The sequence below is a fragment of the Gouania willdenowi genome, chromosome 22 (genome assembly GCF_900634775.1).
Source record: "Gouania willdenowi chromosome 22, fGouWil2.1, whole genome shotgun sequence".
In the NCBI taxonomy this organism is placed as follows: domain Eukaryota; kingdom Metazoa; phylum Chordata; class Actinopteri; order Blenniiformes; family Gobiesocidae; genus Gouania; species Gouania willdenowi.
Window position 1 is genome coordinate 13698850 of NC_041065.1, and position 14672 is coordinate 13713521.

The window sequence follows — 14672 nt, forward strand, 5'->3', positions numbered from 1 at the left end:
CAGCCCCCGCCAGAGCGGCCCTGGCCGCCTCGAACGCCTGCAACCTGTCAGAGGACCAGGCCACTTCCTGCGACCCCTTCATCCCGCGAAGAGCCTCATACAGGGGATGCATGAGGTGAGCAGCACGAGGGATGAACCGATTATAAAAGTTCACCATGCCCAGGAACTCCTGGAGCTGCTTGACAGTAGACGGGCGTGGAAAACCCGTAACTGCCTCCACCCGTGCAGGTAGCGGAGCAGCCCCCAGCGAGGACACCCGGTGGCCGAGGAAATCAATGTCAGAGAGCCCAAACTGACACTTTGCTGGGTTGACAATCAGGCCATGAGAACTCAGCCGCCTAAACAACAGACGCAGATGCTCCAGATGTTCGGCTGCCGAAGCACTGGCAACCAAAATGTCATCCAAATAAACAAACAGAAAAGGTAAATCCCGTAACACAGAGTCCATGAGTCGTTGAAAGGTCTGCGCGGCCCCCCGCAGGCCAAAGGGCATCCGCAAAAATTCGAATAATCCAAATGGGGTTATAATAGCAGTTTTGGAAACATCCGCTTCATGCACAGGCACCTGATGGTAGCCCCGCACTAAATCCACTTTGGAAAAAACGGAAGCTCCAGCGAGCTGCGCAGAGAAATCCTGAATGTGCGGGATAGGATAGCGGTCTGGTGTGGTGACAGCATTCAGCCGCCGGAAATCACCACACGGCCGCCACCGCCCCCCGGGCTTGGGCACCATGTGCAGAGGCGAGGCCCATGGACTGTCGGAGCGCCGTACGATCCCCAAGCGCTCCATAGTTGCAAACTCCTCCTTCGCCAGGGACAGCTTAGCAGAGTCCAGACGCCGCGAACGAGCAAAGACGGGCGGCCCAACTGTAGGGATGAAGTGCTCCACGCCGTGCTTAGCGACTGCTGCCGAAAACGTCGGCACAGTCAGATCAGGAAACTCAGCGAGGAGGCGCTGATATACATCCCCAACAGCGAGAACCCGGGGCAGGGCCACCGGTTCAGCCCCCCCCAAAGAGCAGGGGTAGGTGGAGAACGAGACAGGGTCAATCAAACGGCCATTAGACACATCAACGAGCAGCCCATGAGCACACAAAAAATCTGCACCCAAAATAGGCACAGCGACTGAGGCAACCACAAAATCCCACAAAAACTGACGTCCAGAAAAAGAAACAGTCACTGACCTGGAGCCAAACGTACGGATGGTAGTACCATTAGCCGCACTCAGCGGGAGTCCCCGGCTGTCACTCAGCACATCGACGGCAGACGCAGGCAGGATGCTCCTCTGGGCGCCGGAATCCACCAACCAACGCCGTCCCGACACGTCATCCACGACAAACAGCAGCTTGGCCACCCCGCCAGCGCCCACAGCCGCTACTGAGCACTGGCCCTGGCGTTTCCCTGAGCCAGAAAAGCACACGGCGGCACGCAGCGCTTAGCCTTAGCACCGAACCGCCGATGGTAAAAACAAAGCGCGTCCTCCCGCCGGCGACGGTCCGTCACCGCGGCCACAGCGCCCACCTCGTCCGGCGCCGACCAGGAAGGCTCAGGAAGCAGGGCATGCACGCCGCACGGCCGGTTAGCCAGCAGAATCCGGTCCGCCTCCTCCGCCAAACCCCTGTAGTCCTTGGTAGCAACCAGCGGCGAGCTCGCCAGCGCAGTACGTACAGGAGGCGGCAGCTGACGGAGGAAAAGCTGCACAAACAAAAAGGAAGCATCCCCCGAACCGAGCAACGCCAGCATGTTCTCCATCAGCTCCGTCGGCTTACCATCCCCCAAACCGTTGAGGGACAGGAGCCGGTCGGCCCGCTCGGCATCCGACAGCTGATACAGCCTTAAAAGCAAAGCCTTAATAGCGGCATATTTACCGTCCGCCGGGGGTTCCCGCAACACGCACATCGCCCGACGCGTAGTCTGAGCATCCAGAGCAGCGACAACATGGTAGTAGCGGGTGTCATCCACAGTAATCCCACGAAGCCGAAACTGAGCCTCGATATGCTGAAACCAGGGCTCGGGGTCGTGCTGCCAAAACTCCGGAAGCTTAACAGTAGCCGCATAGACCGCAGGAGCAACAACCGGCGCAAGCGGAACGGCATCGCCAGCGGCAAGCGACATGGTCGAGAGCGGAAAAAGAAAATCACGTCGAGGTCACCAATGTGGAAGGCAAGGCGCGGAGAGAACGGAGTAGATGCCAGCGGTTTATTGTAGGGCTTCACTACAAGACAACACCACCATATATACAAGACTTCCTGATTGTGCAACCAATCCCACCGTGACACATACCCTGGCCAATCTGGCGATGAGTGCCCCTAGTGGACCGCCACATACTTGTGTTATCACGCTATAAGTAAAAAAGTTTTTGCGTTTTGGGCTCAGCATCTTGCTACATATATTGACCAGTTGTGACATTTTGGGTTTTATTAAATTCTTTTAAACACATTTCAGGCTCAGCACTTTTGTTACATTGGTGATCAGCTATTACATTTCGGGTCGTTGTTACATATCAGGCTCTAACAACAGGACTAAGCAGGTCAGAAGATGAATGAATGGTTAATTACTACCCATTAAAAATGTATGTTGCATGTACTTTGTCAGGAGACATCCCTGTTTGCAGAAGCAAGACTGTCACAAAAACACTTCTTCAACTGAAACCCTTAACAGATAAGGTTTTAAGGTTATAATCCTGGTTTTATACAGTTAAATCTTGAAAAGGGGAAGCGGAAACCAACAAATCCATGACTTGACATTATTAACAATGTAGAAGGAACAGTTATTGTACTCTAGTATGTAAGCATAATCGGCCGGTTTTCTGAGACAATAGCGAGCAAACTAAAACTGAAGTGGTTTTCTGGCGATAAAGACGACAGCAAAAAGAAACTCAAAAAACAGACAAAGAAAATGAGGAAGCGGAGGAAAAAACACTATTCAGTCAGCCTTTCCTTTTTCCAATCTTGAGGTGGAGTAGTGGCTGCTCCACTCGAATGATAAGAACTTAATTTGATCCTCACCAACAGAAGGTGTCAAACACATCAAAGCTCACCGACAGAAAAGCCCCTTCACTATCCTCATATATAAAAAGATTAGACAGTTCATGCTCAAAGCAAACACACTGATACTATAGATCTGTGGCAACAATACACGCTAGCAAGCTCTGAAAACCATTATTATAGCAGCACATGTGATCATATCATTTCCTCGTTACTATAATGCTGCAGGATATAACGCGTGTAGGAGTTTTGAAGCTGAGTGTCTTGAAATTGTTTCTTTCATATGACAGCATACACAAGCATGACTACACACATTGCATTGTCAAAACCTCCAAACAGTGTACAATGTGGATCTACACACACATCATCTGATGTTCAACAAATCATCTGTTTTTAGGGCACTTTCATCTAAATTTCAGACCAAATAAAGAAGCATCACGTGCCTGGCGCATTGCCTCACGTTTCTTTCTCTGCACGTTAATTTTTTGGCATGGTACAACCAAAAGTGATTTGTAGAATAGTAGTTATAGTAGTAGTAGTAGTAGTAGTGCGTGATTACATCACTGCTGATGACATCATCAGTATTCTAATACAATGCAGGCCAGAGCCAATCACTGGAGATCCCACCCCACACCCCACCCATTTTGGAACATTGGTATACAGTAGTCCCTCGCTATAACGCGGTTCACCTTTCGCGGCCTCGGTGTTTCGCGGATTTTTTTTACAGTGCAATTTTGGATGCATTTTTTTTTTTTTTTACAGCGTATGAACGCGCATTGTGTTCAGCGACACATCCAACTTGGTGAGTTTCACTGCCTGCTGAAGCGAGGAGCTGCGCCCCTTTTTCTCCTCTCATAAACATAAACCACCAGTGAAAAAAGCCGGTGTGATTAGCGGCTAATGCTATGCTAGCTCAGTGCTACAGAGAGAGCTTTAACCTGCTACTACCACCTCCTCACTGATTCTCCTCCACGCCAAATCCTTCCTCGTCCGGTCCTGGTTATAAAGGCCGTGTCATACAGCTCCAGGTGGTCACACACAGCTTCCACTCCATGGTTGAATGGGTGAACAGACCGGTGTTCGTGTTGACGGACGTCATCGTCAACATGAACAATGTCTGATCACTAGCAGTGTGACTCTGAAGTGCTGTATGTTTGAAAACAGGTTTGAAATGTTAATTTTTGTCTGAGAAAAGTGTAAAAGTGTGTGGTGAGGGGCTTTACAGCCTTAAAACATGATATAATAATGGTATAATAATTGTAAAAAATAAAGCTGACGACTTCACTAATTTTGCCTATTGCAGGTTATTTTTAAAATGTAACCCCCGCGATAAACGAGGGACTACTGTATTAGAACATTAGAACATTGGTCCTACCTCTCCAGCGATGATGTCATCAGTCCTACCTCTACAGTGATGATGTAGTCCCTATGTTCCAATGTTGCTATCCAATCACTGGAGAGCCCACCCCCACGTCCTCTCAGCTCTGTCTGTATTACTCCAAAATAACGGATGCACACAATCGGGGTATTTGGAAGCCGTTGACAAAGTTTCAGTTTGATCAGATACCACACCGGGAAGTTATTCGCACACACACAGACGTTACTTGCTTTTATAGATAGATAAGGAGGAAAAAAGAAGCTATTTCATATTTTGTTGAATGTTTTTTACTTTTTTTAAATTAACCATGTAACTGTTTGGCAACACTTTGCTAAGTTTTACACAAAAGGCTGACATTACGCTGTCATTATTATGACATGACACCTGTCATTAGAAAGAACAATGTGCCATGAAAGCTGTCAATAAGTGTCGTTTGTTACCCTAACTAACCCCACTAAAGCCCTCCACCGAATCCAAAAGTGCCAACATAGCTCCACAATTTAGCTTAATGACAGCCTTCACGACCCCCTATTCATGCTAATAAAAGATGACGACAGCGTAATGTCAGCGTCATATATAAAACTTTTAGATAGAAAACTAACAAAAACAATAATTCACACATGGCAGCAATCTATAGAGACAATTCTTGTGGTGCAGCTCTGGTAAAAACCAGAGAATTGATATGTTGGAGGAAATATTTGTCTGTTTGCAGGATTACATCAACAGTACTATTTTGACCAAATTATAACCAAAGATAGACCTCGTGTCATTGGAAGATTTCATTAAATGTTGTAGATGTGTATCAATATACTGATTGTAGGTCAGGGGTTCTCATCTGGGTTCACCCAGGGACCCACATTTTCCCAAGGTCATTAAACCATGACTCACTTTATTTTTTTTTTTTAGAATTCAACCAACCAAATTTAGTTTTTACAAAAATAGCTCATGAAAACATACACACACATATATATATATAATATTTTTAAAAACATAAATCCATATATTTTTCCTTGCAACATGCATTTTACAGCATGATTGTCAAAAAAAAAAAAAAAACGTCCAACATGAGAAACATTAAGTATATGTTAATTTTTGACCAGCTGTCCACGACCCACCCAGTACAGGTCTGCGACCCACTTTTGGGTCCCGACCCACGAGTTTAGAATCACTGTTCTAGATCATAATTAAACATTTTTTTTTTTAAATCCTAAAATTCTCATCTCAGTTTGTAATTGACCCATATTTATGACATTCAACTCCTCAATTAACCCCACAGTGTTTCATTCGTATCGGTTCCGGATTGCACATTTCATCGCAATCTTTCAAAGAAATGGGGGAGCCAATACATTTGGACTTACTGTATCATCATTACTGGATATATGAATTATCACAAGCCTTTATAGTGTGAATAATCATGGTACCATGATCAGCATTTCTAATCCAGATAACTGCCAATATCTGGCAAAGAGGAGATTTATCGTGTGTGAGTGCTTGATTTTCATTCATTCATTCATCTTCCGACTCGTCCTATGTGGGGTATAACCAATACATAGCTAACACAAATATATAAACAACCACTCATACTTGCACCTACAGGCCATTAGGGACTCCAATAAACCCAACATGTTTTTGGATGTGGGAGGAAAGTGGGGTACTCAGAGAAACCCCTCCAAGCCACAGGAGAACTTGCAAACTCCACACAGAGAGGACCATCCAAGTATTTATAGAATTCAATCACTATAAAATATATCCATACACACTACAACAACTATAAGTCATTAAGTTAATACTTTGCTACAATTAACTACAGTATATACAGTATGTTAATGGAGATAAACCAGTTACATCAATTAAACTTACACAATTTTACATGGGCTTCCTTTGTGCTGTAACTACTTCTACATTCAATGACAATACTGTTTAAAGTTTCCAAATGGATTAGGCATGAATGATGTATGAAGTGAGGAAGTAAAATCACCCAGAAACACATTACAGAGGCCTGGAGGCCCAGCTATACTGCTGTTCCCAAGAGATAAACCCCTGCTGTAGTTTAATTAATGCAAATCATGACATTACCCCCAGCAGCATAATGAAACTCGTGCAAAAGTTCAAGCAGGAAGGGCCTCCCCGCCTTGCTCCGAATGCATACCTATGATTTTTTTTTTATATAGCCTGTTATTCAGTTACATTCTACCAACAAATCTTTTATCCACATTTGTTTTTCACCTAAATTAATTTCCCTAGACGCATTCAATCATCTCAAATCTCACTTTAATCAAGCATAGCATCTTTGGTTCATCTCTCTAACAACATTTACAGTCTAATAGAAATTTGCATTTGCTGTTCATGTATTTCTATGAATGTAAAGTTGGTATGGTAGCCTAACAAACCTTACTCAGGGCACACAGCATATAACGCATGGCTCATACAAACAATCTTATATTTTAAAAGCAATGACTTCTCCGTCCCTGCAAACAGATGAATATATAAAAGCAGAAAATGTACTTTCATAGCGTGACACATTTCATCCTATGAATAAACACAAAAACCTTGGAGTGACATGAGGGTCGAATGAGTGCTTCAACCCTTTGGTTAACCACTCAAACCAGAACAAGGGCTTTATCGTGACATTTTTTGTCAGAAGGGCAAAGCCTCGACTCAGTTGGCCTGGGATGGATTTGTCACTGCGATGTTGCTTTAAAAGACTTGAGTCAGAACTTAAAGCACAAACAGGGACAAACAGGGAACATAATGTCTTGCACCAAAGAGTGGACTGAAAAATAGCTGGTAAGTATTCATGAACATGCAGCTGTGTGACTTTAATCAGTAGATAAATGTCAGCTTCACGGAATGAGCTAAAGACTGTAATTTATGTCATTATAATCCTAAATAAGCCTCAATGTTGATTCAGGAAATGCAAAAGAGAAACAAATACTAAAATAAATCAAGTAGAAAAAAACACCACTGTTCTTTCAGTATAATGAGTAAACATAACTCACCTTTGGCTCTGAAAAAAAAAAAACAAATAAAAAGATGTTTAAATTCATCTCGGCGTGAATAAATGTGAGAAGTTTTACACTTGACTCAAAACAACTAACTCCCAGACACTTTGTATGACGTTTAAATGCTAAATTGAGAGTAGTAAAAAGTATTTTAATTATACAAAAAAAAAATAATAATAATAATTTTAAAAAACATCATAAAAGTGCTATTTAGGCTTCATACACATGCCCAAAGTGTTTTTTTCATTGATTCCCTCAATCGTTAGTTAGAGGGTGATTTGCTCCTTTCTCACTGCAGGGCGAGCCCAAACGCCTTGATGACGCGTTCCCACTTTGATGACAAATTTGGCACGGCACTGAGATGGAGAAACCACGCCTCCAGTGCTATGTATGTATTTTCTACAGTCTATGTATGTACCGGCGAACACCCCGCCCCCACGCTCTGTCTCGTGTTTATAAAGCAGCATGAGCTCAGCTACGGAGTGGGCGGGCCGTCCTCTGGTCCTACATCACCGTGCGGGGAGGAGGAAGTCAGTGTCTTGTCTATAGACACGCCCACTCATGAATATGCATAAGTAGGCCACAAATCAGCCTGTTTGTGTAGTGTTGCTCAGAAAGACTTTTCAGAGGCTAAAACTCTGGAAAACAGGCGAGTTTGGGAAGATAAACCTCAAATACTATGTTTTGGGGGTTCTTAGAATAAATGGAGATGGACGAAAAATAGCATGACATGGGACCTTTAAGCATTTATTTTCTAATTTGTAGGAACAGAAAACAGAGCTAAGATTACAAATCAAAAAGTATTTTAATGTTATAATTATGATAATAATTTTACATTGAAGATCAAAGTTTTTATAAAACCCTCACTAATCTGGTCAGATTTGAATCTGCATGTATCAGCCATCTATAAAGCAAGAAATCTGTCTGTCTGTCTGTCTGTCTGTCTGTTTCTGTGTGTCTGTCTGTGTGTTGCTCAAATTTTTCTGCGGTTCAGGGACACACAGAGCTGAGACTTTCAACATGGCTGCTGCTTGGTTCAAGGGTGTGCAACGTTGGATTTATTTGGACTGCAATGATACTGTTAATCGATTATTTCATAAAATTATTTGGAGTGTGACTGTTTGAGGTTGTGGACAGGTGTCTTTAATACTGATAAAGAGTTCAAACAGGTACCATTAATTCACGTAATGAGTGGAGGAGCCTCTTAAAGAAGTTACAGGTCTGTGAGAGCCAGAAATGTTGCTTGTTTGTAGGTGACCAAATACTGTTTTTACCAAGGGATTCACCAATTCATTCATTAAAAATCCTACAATGTGATTTTCTGGATTTTTTTTTCTCATTTTGTTTCTCATAGTTGAGGTTTATCTATGATGAAAAAGACAGGCCTCTCTGATCTTTTTAAGTGGGAGAACTTGCACAATTGGCGGCTGACTAAAATACCTTTTTGCCCCACTGTAAGTGTTTACAAGGTCAGTTTAAAGATGAATTAACTTTTATTCTGATTTAAAGAGGAATTAAAGCTTCCATGTAAACCATCCATGAAAAAGCTACTTAATCTCCCACTTCCTACGGGCACTGCACTAGTATTAATGATAAGATCTAACTTTGAGTTTTGGCCTCAGTTAAAAAGCACTTTGTTAATTTGTATTGTACATTTTAAGCCCCACGAGAGTATGTAAAAGAACAAAAAAACGCAGAACAAATAAAATGCTGCCCCCACATGTTACTATCCTACAATCAACACTTAGAATGAGTTATTGACTTTGTACAAAAAACACCTCATATGGACACTTGTTGTGTTTGTTTTTCAGGGTCGTTCTAGGAGCTTACCTTGTCTGAGCAGATGACCATGATGTGAAACTAAATCTTTTCTCATTCTTTTCATAAACACCTTGCAACGAGAAAAGACTGAATCTACCGCTTGGTCCTCTGCATTGAAAAAATATCAAAAGTTACAGTGTCAGCTTTGAGAGGTCACAGTATACAGAGTTAGGCACTCACTCGTGGTTTAGTTCTCTATGAATGTTTGGTAAATTTCAAACACAAGTACATTAATAGTGATTAAAAAACACACTACTGAGGATTAGTGAACAGAAACCAAAGTTGGCACTAATATCATTATTTTGTAAACCAATTACAAGCCTCATCAAAGATAACAAACAAATAGTTTGGGATCAACCCATAGCAGCGTTTAAACAGAATACATTAACATAACAGCGCAAAAGTAGAAGAAATTAGATCTCCATAAATCATTTAAATTAATGTAAAAGCTTTTGACATTACATTTTACTTTCCGTTTTAAATGCAAATTAATTCATGACATTTTACCCATATTAAGTACTTCATGATATCTAATTTTCAAATGTTTCGACGCTACTGTCGTTCACCATTGTCTTTGTGGACAGTGTCTCCCACAGTTTTGGTCCCACACCTGAGCAGCTTCATGACTTTTGTTTTGCACTGGTGTGAGACTTAAACTGGAGTGGACAGAGCTGGCAACTTCTCCCTTCCTCCTGTCATGTTATGCTTCATTTAACTATTGTGTGTACAGCTTCTAAAATAGACTATTTAATAAAAAAAAAAAACAGGTTAGCCTTTAAATAAACTTTTCAAATTGCATATTTAAAGTGATACGCAATACATTACATAAATGTAAATTAGATCAGGGGTCCCGAACTGTATTGGTCTAATACTAGTCCGCAAGGAAAGAATAAAGTTTCATAAATCTGTGCATTTTATTTTGAAATATTCCTACTTCTGCTTTAATGCTCACCACAACCACCTGTAACAGCCTTGATGCATTGTCATCATATACTTTTACATTGAAAATAGCGACTTCCGATCACACCATGTGAAAAAATAGGCGTTTTTTTTTAACATTTTATTTTTGTGTTATTCTTTTTAATTAAAATCAACCAGTTTTCAAAGTTGTCACTTCTCGACCTTGATAAAGGAACATGCCTTATTTTTTTAATTTTAAAAATTCAAATAAATGATCATTGTTTTTTTTTGGGTTTTTTTATATTCTTTCCTGACAGAAAAAAAAAAAAAACATTGACCAAAACATACACTGACTGAACTGCACACTTCCTTAAAGCTGGGGTATGTAGAATCGTGAGGCCACGCTCCACGCTCCCCCCACGCGCACACTATGGAACTCTTTGTGACTGTTTACTCCATAGAGACTAGTAACAAATGTAGGAACTTTATCTTGTGTTATTGGAAAGTTTTCTGATGTTTTAGAGACATGAAAGCACGCATCACTGGCTGCTGTGAGGACAATAAGAGGGTCAGAGTCACAGCTGCTGCTCAAACACAAGCAGCCGAGCCCCGCTGATCAGAGCAGACAAACTCCACATCAACATTGCAAATAAAATGCGTCTGTTCTCTGTCTCCACCTTAGATAATGTTTAATTTAGGTTTACAAGCCATTTATCCCATCTGTTGTTATAACTCTCGCTCTCTGACTCTAATGTGGGGCGGACTGAATGGGGTCTGTACTTTCCCCCTTCTATCATTTTTAATAAGCTATTTATTCCGTCTGTCACTCTCTCTCTCTGACTCAAAGCGGACTGTGCTCACTGAGAGTGGATCGCTCGCAGTTCGCTGCACACACCAACTCCGCGGACAGCGTTCCTACTCAACACGTTTGTGTGAAGTCCAGCGTCACGGTCCTGTATTTCTAAAGCTCATTTACAGTGCCAGGGGAAGGAGAAGAGATTAACTGTCTACTCAGAACACTTTGGATTACAATATGCATTACAATATAATAAGATAATTATGAATTTTTGACCAAAAAAAAAACCCAAAAAAAATGTACATACCCCAACGTTAAGTGTGCCATTTCCAGACCTCCACAAGCATGCTTTTAAAGGGCTTTTAATTGCATAAGCAGCTTCCAAATCGTCATTAGTAAAGTTTTCATATACTAGTCTTTTAGTTGAGCTGTCTTTGGGTTGATTATACCATCAAAAGGCATAAAGTCAATATGGGACTTTTAGAGCTGCTGGAGGTGGACAACACTGCCTTCCCACCTACACAAACAGAGCTTCCACTATACACCAGGGTCAGCTAAAGAGTGTTAAAAATGGACTGGTTTTCCAGAGTAGGAGGGCGGTCAATGCAGTTCAATCAAGCATTGTGAGAACCATGCAGAGAAAGCATCAATAAAAACATTGAATATTCCCACACATATTAGATGATATTCTTATTATGCACTTTTCATTACATAATGCACCTAGCTCATATAAATATATTTTGGCAATTTGCTTTGAATACTTCACAAAGTTAGCATTTACACATTAATTTATCTATAATACTTTTCATATCATCTCTAGTTAGATATATGTTTAAATTTGATCTAAGTGAGGCAGATGGACAACATGAGGAAGAAACTTTTAAAACTAAAATAAAATAATGAAAAATACAAAGGGTCGAACGAGCCTTGGGGTAAACGGATCAATATCTGATTAAGGTCGGTTAAGATTGATTAGATTTATTACCAAATAATACAATGTCATTAAAGCTACTACTAGTTATTATTGAGCCAAAGAGCCATCACAGTTAATGAGTTTCACACATCAGGCAATTAAATGCATCAATTTTATAGTAAAAGCTGCCAATAACACAAACAGGGCAAATCTTTTTTAGTGGATATTAAATCTTCCTGTGCCGTAAAACCAGTTTAAGCCCCAATTCAGGTGTTATGTTACAACAACTTCTGAAGCTTAAATCCCATATACTCCACTAATATCCCCTCACACTGATGAGACGGGATGAGATTAAATTCAAATTGGATTTTTACATTTGTGTCTCCATGCACTGTGTTGTATCTCAGAATTTTCTGGATGTGTGTCAGTTAAATGGTAAATGGCCTTGATTTATATAGCGCTTTTATGCCTACACTGAAGTAGTCCCAAAGCGCTTTACAATATCAACTCATTCAGCCACCAGTGGCACTGAGCTGCCATGCAAGGTGCTGGTCAAAAACTGGGAGCAACTTAGGGTTCAGTGTCTTGCCCAAGGACACTTCGACGCATAGACAAATATATACTGGGATCGGACCCCCAACCTGGACGAGGCCAGACCTGATACGCACCGTGGCAATGAAAAGTTGCCTAGAACGGTTTCAAATCTACTCTATAGCGTGTGGTACAGCGAACCGTAGCAGAGATAAAATAGGTTATTTGAAGAAAATGCAAAAAAGTGAACCTGGAACCAAAACAAGCTTGTTTTTCATTGTGGAGTGAAGGCATGTTCAGCTTGCCAGAGATTTTCTCTGTTTAGAAGACAAACACAAAAGAAAAGCGATCTCAGCTTTCACAAATCTATCTTTGCATTATATAAAAAGGTACATTTTACATAACATTTGCCTTATATGTAGGCTAGGCCTTCTTATTATGAACTATTATTGAATGCTAGATTGTTGGATGATTGACACATGTAGAAAGGGAGAGATTTTAAATGAAACTCAATTGAATTGAGAGTTCTAAGATTCTTTGATCTGAATATTTCCAAATCGAGAATTACCCAAGTATTAAAGGAACCTATGGACTATAGTAAACTGTCAAGATGTACCATTCCTTACACCTTGAGTAACCTGGGATAACCTTTACCCCTGAAGAGGGAAATTGTGTATTGTACATAGTTCCAAGGTTCAGCCCAGGTCAAAACTAACATGTCCATTCATAGCAGGTACTGCTCGTCATCAAACTCAATCAAAGCAGACTGTTTTACAGCACAGGGATAATGGTGAGTCGATTGCTAGTGGGGTTTAGGTTGTAAAAGAACATTTTAAACTCAAAGTACTTGGAAGGGTGTCCTATATCTTACCCCCCAACAGTTTGGACTGACAGTTGACGAACTCTGGTTTCCTTGCAGAGCTGTAACGTTGGCAGGTGTGGTGAAGAATTTGGATAAAGGTGCACTTCTCCCCCGCTGAGCCGGCAACCCATTGGTCAAGGCCGCTGTCGAACGTCATGTCAAACTCTGGACAGTCCTTAGAGGATGAACATGTAAACAAATGTCAAGGGGTGCATAGTATTTGACAGAACAGCCAAGATGTCAGAAAAAAAAACCAAAAAAAAAAAACAAGATAGTTGAGCAAAATCTCATAGAAATATTGGTTGGATAGATTTTGAGACAAACATACTTTTTTGGAATCAATGCCGTTGACTTGGTGTAGCTGGTTGATTGTCCACTGTGACCTCTTTACAAAGGCGGATGATCCTTGAAACTGCTTCACTTTTGTAATGGATACATGCGATGGCTTCTTGTTGGTCACTGCATAACACAAACAGAAAAACAGTGTAAGATCAGTAAGAGAACAAAAGTAGACCTGTCATGGGAAATTCTTTATTTTGTGTAATTTTGTATACTTCAACTGTTGGATGACTGTAGATATAGTGTTCATTTGAACAGATCTGGTCAACATATGTCGCAACATATGTTTTTGATCTGTAGGTGGTAAAAACACAAGCTTCTTTCAAAAGTAAACTCCTTACTTTTTGAGCCAAAAGTAATAAAGCGTCAGATAAAAAAAACTTGCTTTAAACATGTACAGACCAACACTGTAATCATAAGCCGCTTACTAACAATCAGTTCTTGGTACTTGAAGTTTAACGTACACATCTGCCACTGGCGTAAAATGTACCGTTTCTTGCTTGCAACCAACCCTAAAGTCCCAGAGTTTCTGAGTAACAGCAGGAAGAGAAATCAGCTGTTAAAACATCTTTGCTTTAGCCCACATTACTGTAAACAATATATGAAAAAAATAAAGGAATGAATTAATAAATGAATGAATGAACAATTCAATGAATTATTACCATGAACATAACAGAGACTGGATGCTGTCTGCTTTTAGATGGACTTTAACGTTTTATGTAGTTTTGTTTCAGCATCTTAAGTTTCTCCCTCACTTGTTTTACAGACTACAGAAATGCCGTAAATGTGTTAAAAGCAGTTGGTACGATCTATACCAGTGTTTCCCAACCTTTTCTGCCTCATGTACCCCCAGAGGCCTCTTTCAGATTAGGAGAACCCCTTCTTCACCCCAATTTAGTAATTGTTTTATTTACATGTTGTTAACATGTTGACCTCTGAAATAGCTTGAAAATATCAACCTGTACATTTAACGCACACTAAATATCAATTTTGTGCATTACAATTATTGTATATCAGACAATATATTTACCTCAATGTTTAGTAATTTGCATTACACGTCAGTAACAATTTAGTAGGATATTAAGGCCATAATATTGTTTATTCCATTAATGCCGTTTATTGTCAACGGGTGGAAAAGATGTT

The 14672-nt window shown here is 40.9% G+C and overlaps 1 protein-coding gene across 2 annotated transcripts in view; it reads right to left on the reverse strand.

Annotated features, from left to right (window-relative positions):
* The window catches only part of stxbp6 (syntaxin binding protein 6 (amisyn)), a 96213-nt gene that overhangs the window by 12582 nt on the left and 68959 nt on the right, over positions 1 to 14672 (reverse strand). The window contains exons 3-5 of one of the 2 annotated variants that reach the window (XM_028438778.1): positions 13519 to 13649; positions 13200 to 13365; positions 9198 to 9296 (exon numbers count right to left, since the gene is read on the reverse strand). In XM_028438778.1, the coding sequence (XP_028294579.1) occupies positions 9198 to 9296; positions 13200 to 13365; positions 13519 to 13649 (396 nt within the window). The remainder of the gene's footprint in view (positions 1 to 9197; positions 9297 to 13199; positions 13366 to 13518; positions 13650 to 14672) is intronic. The other variant, XM_028438779.1, reaches the window with a different exon arrangement.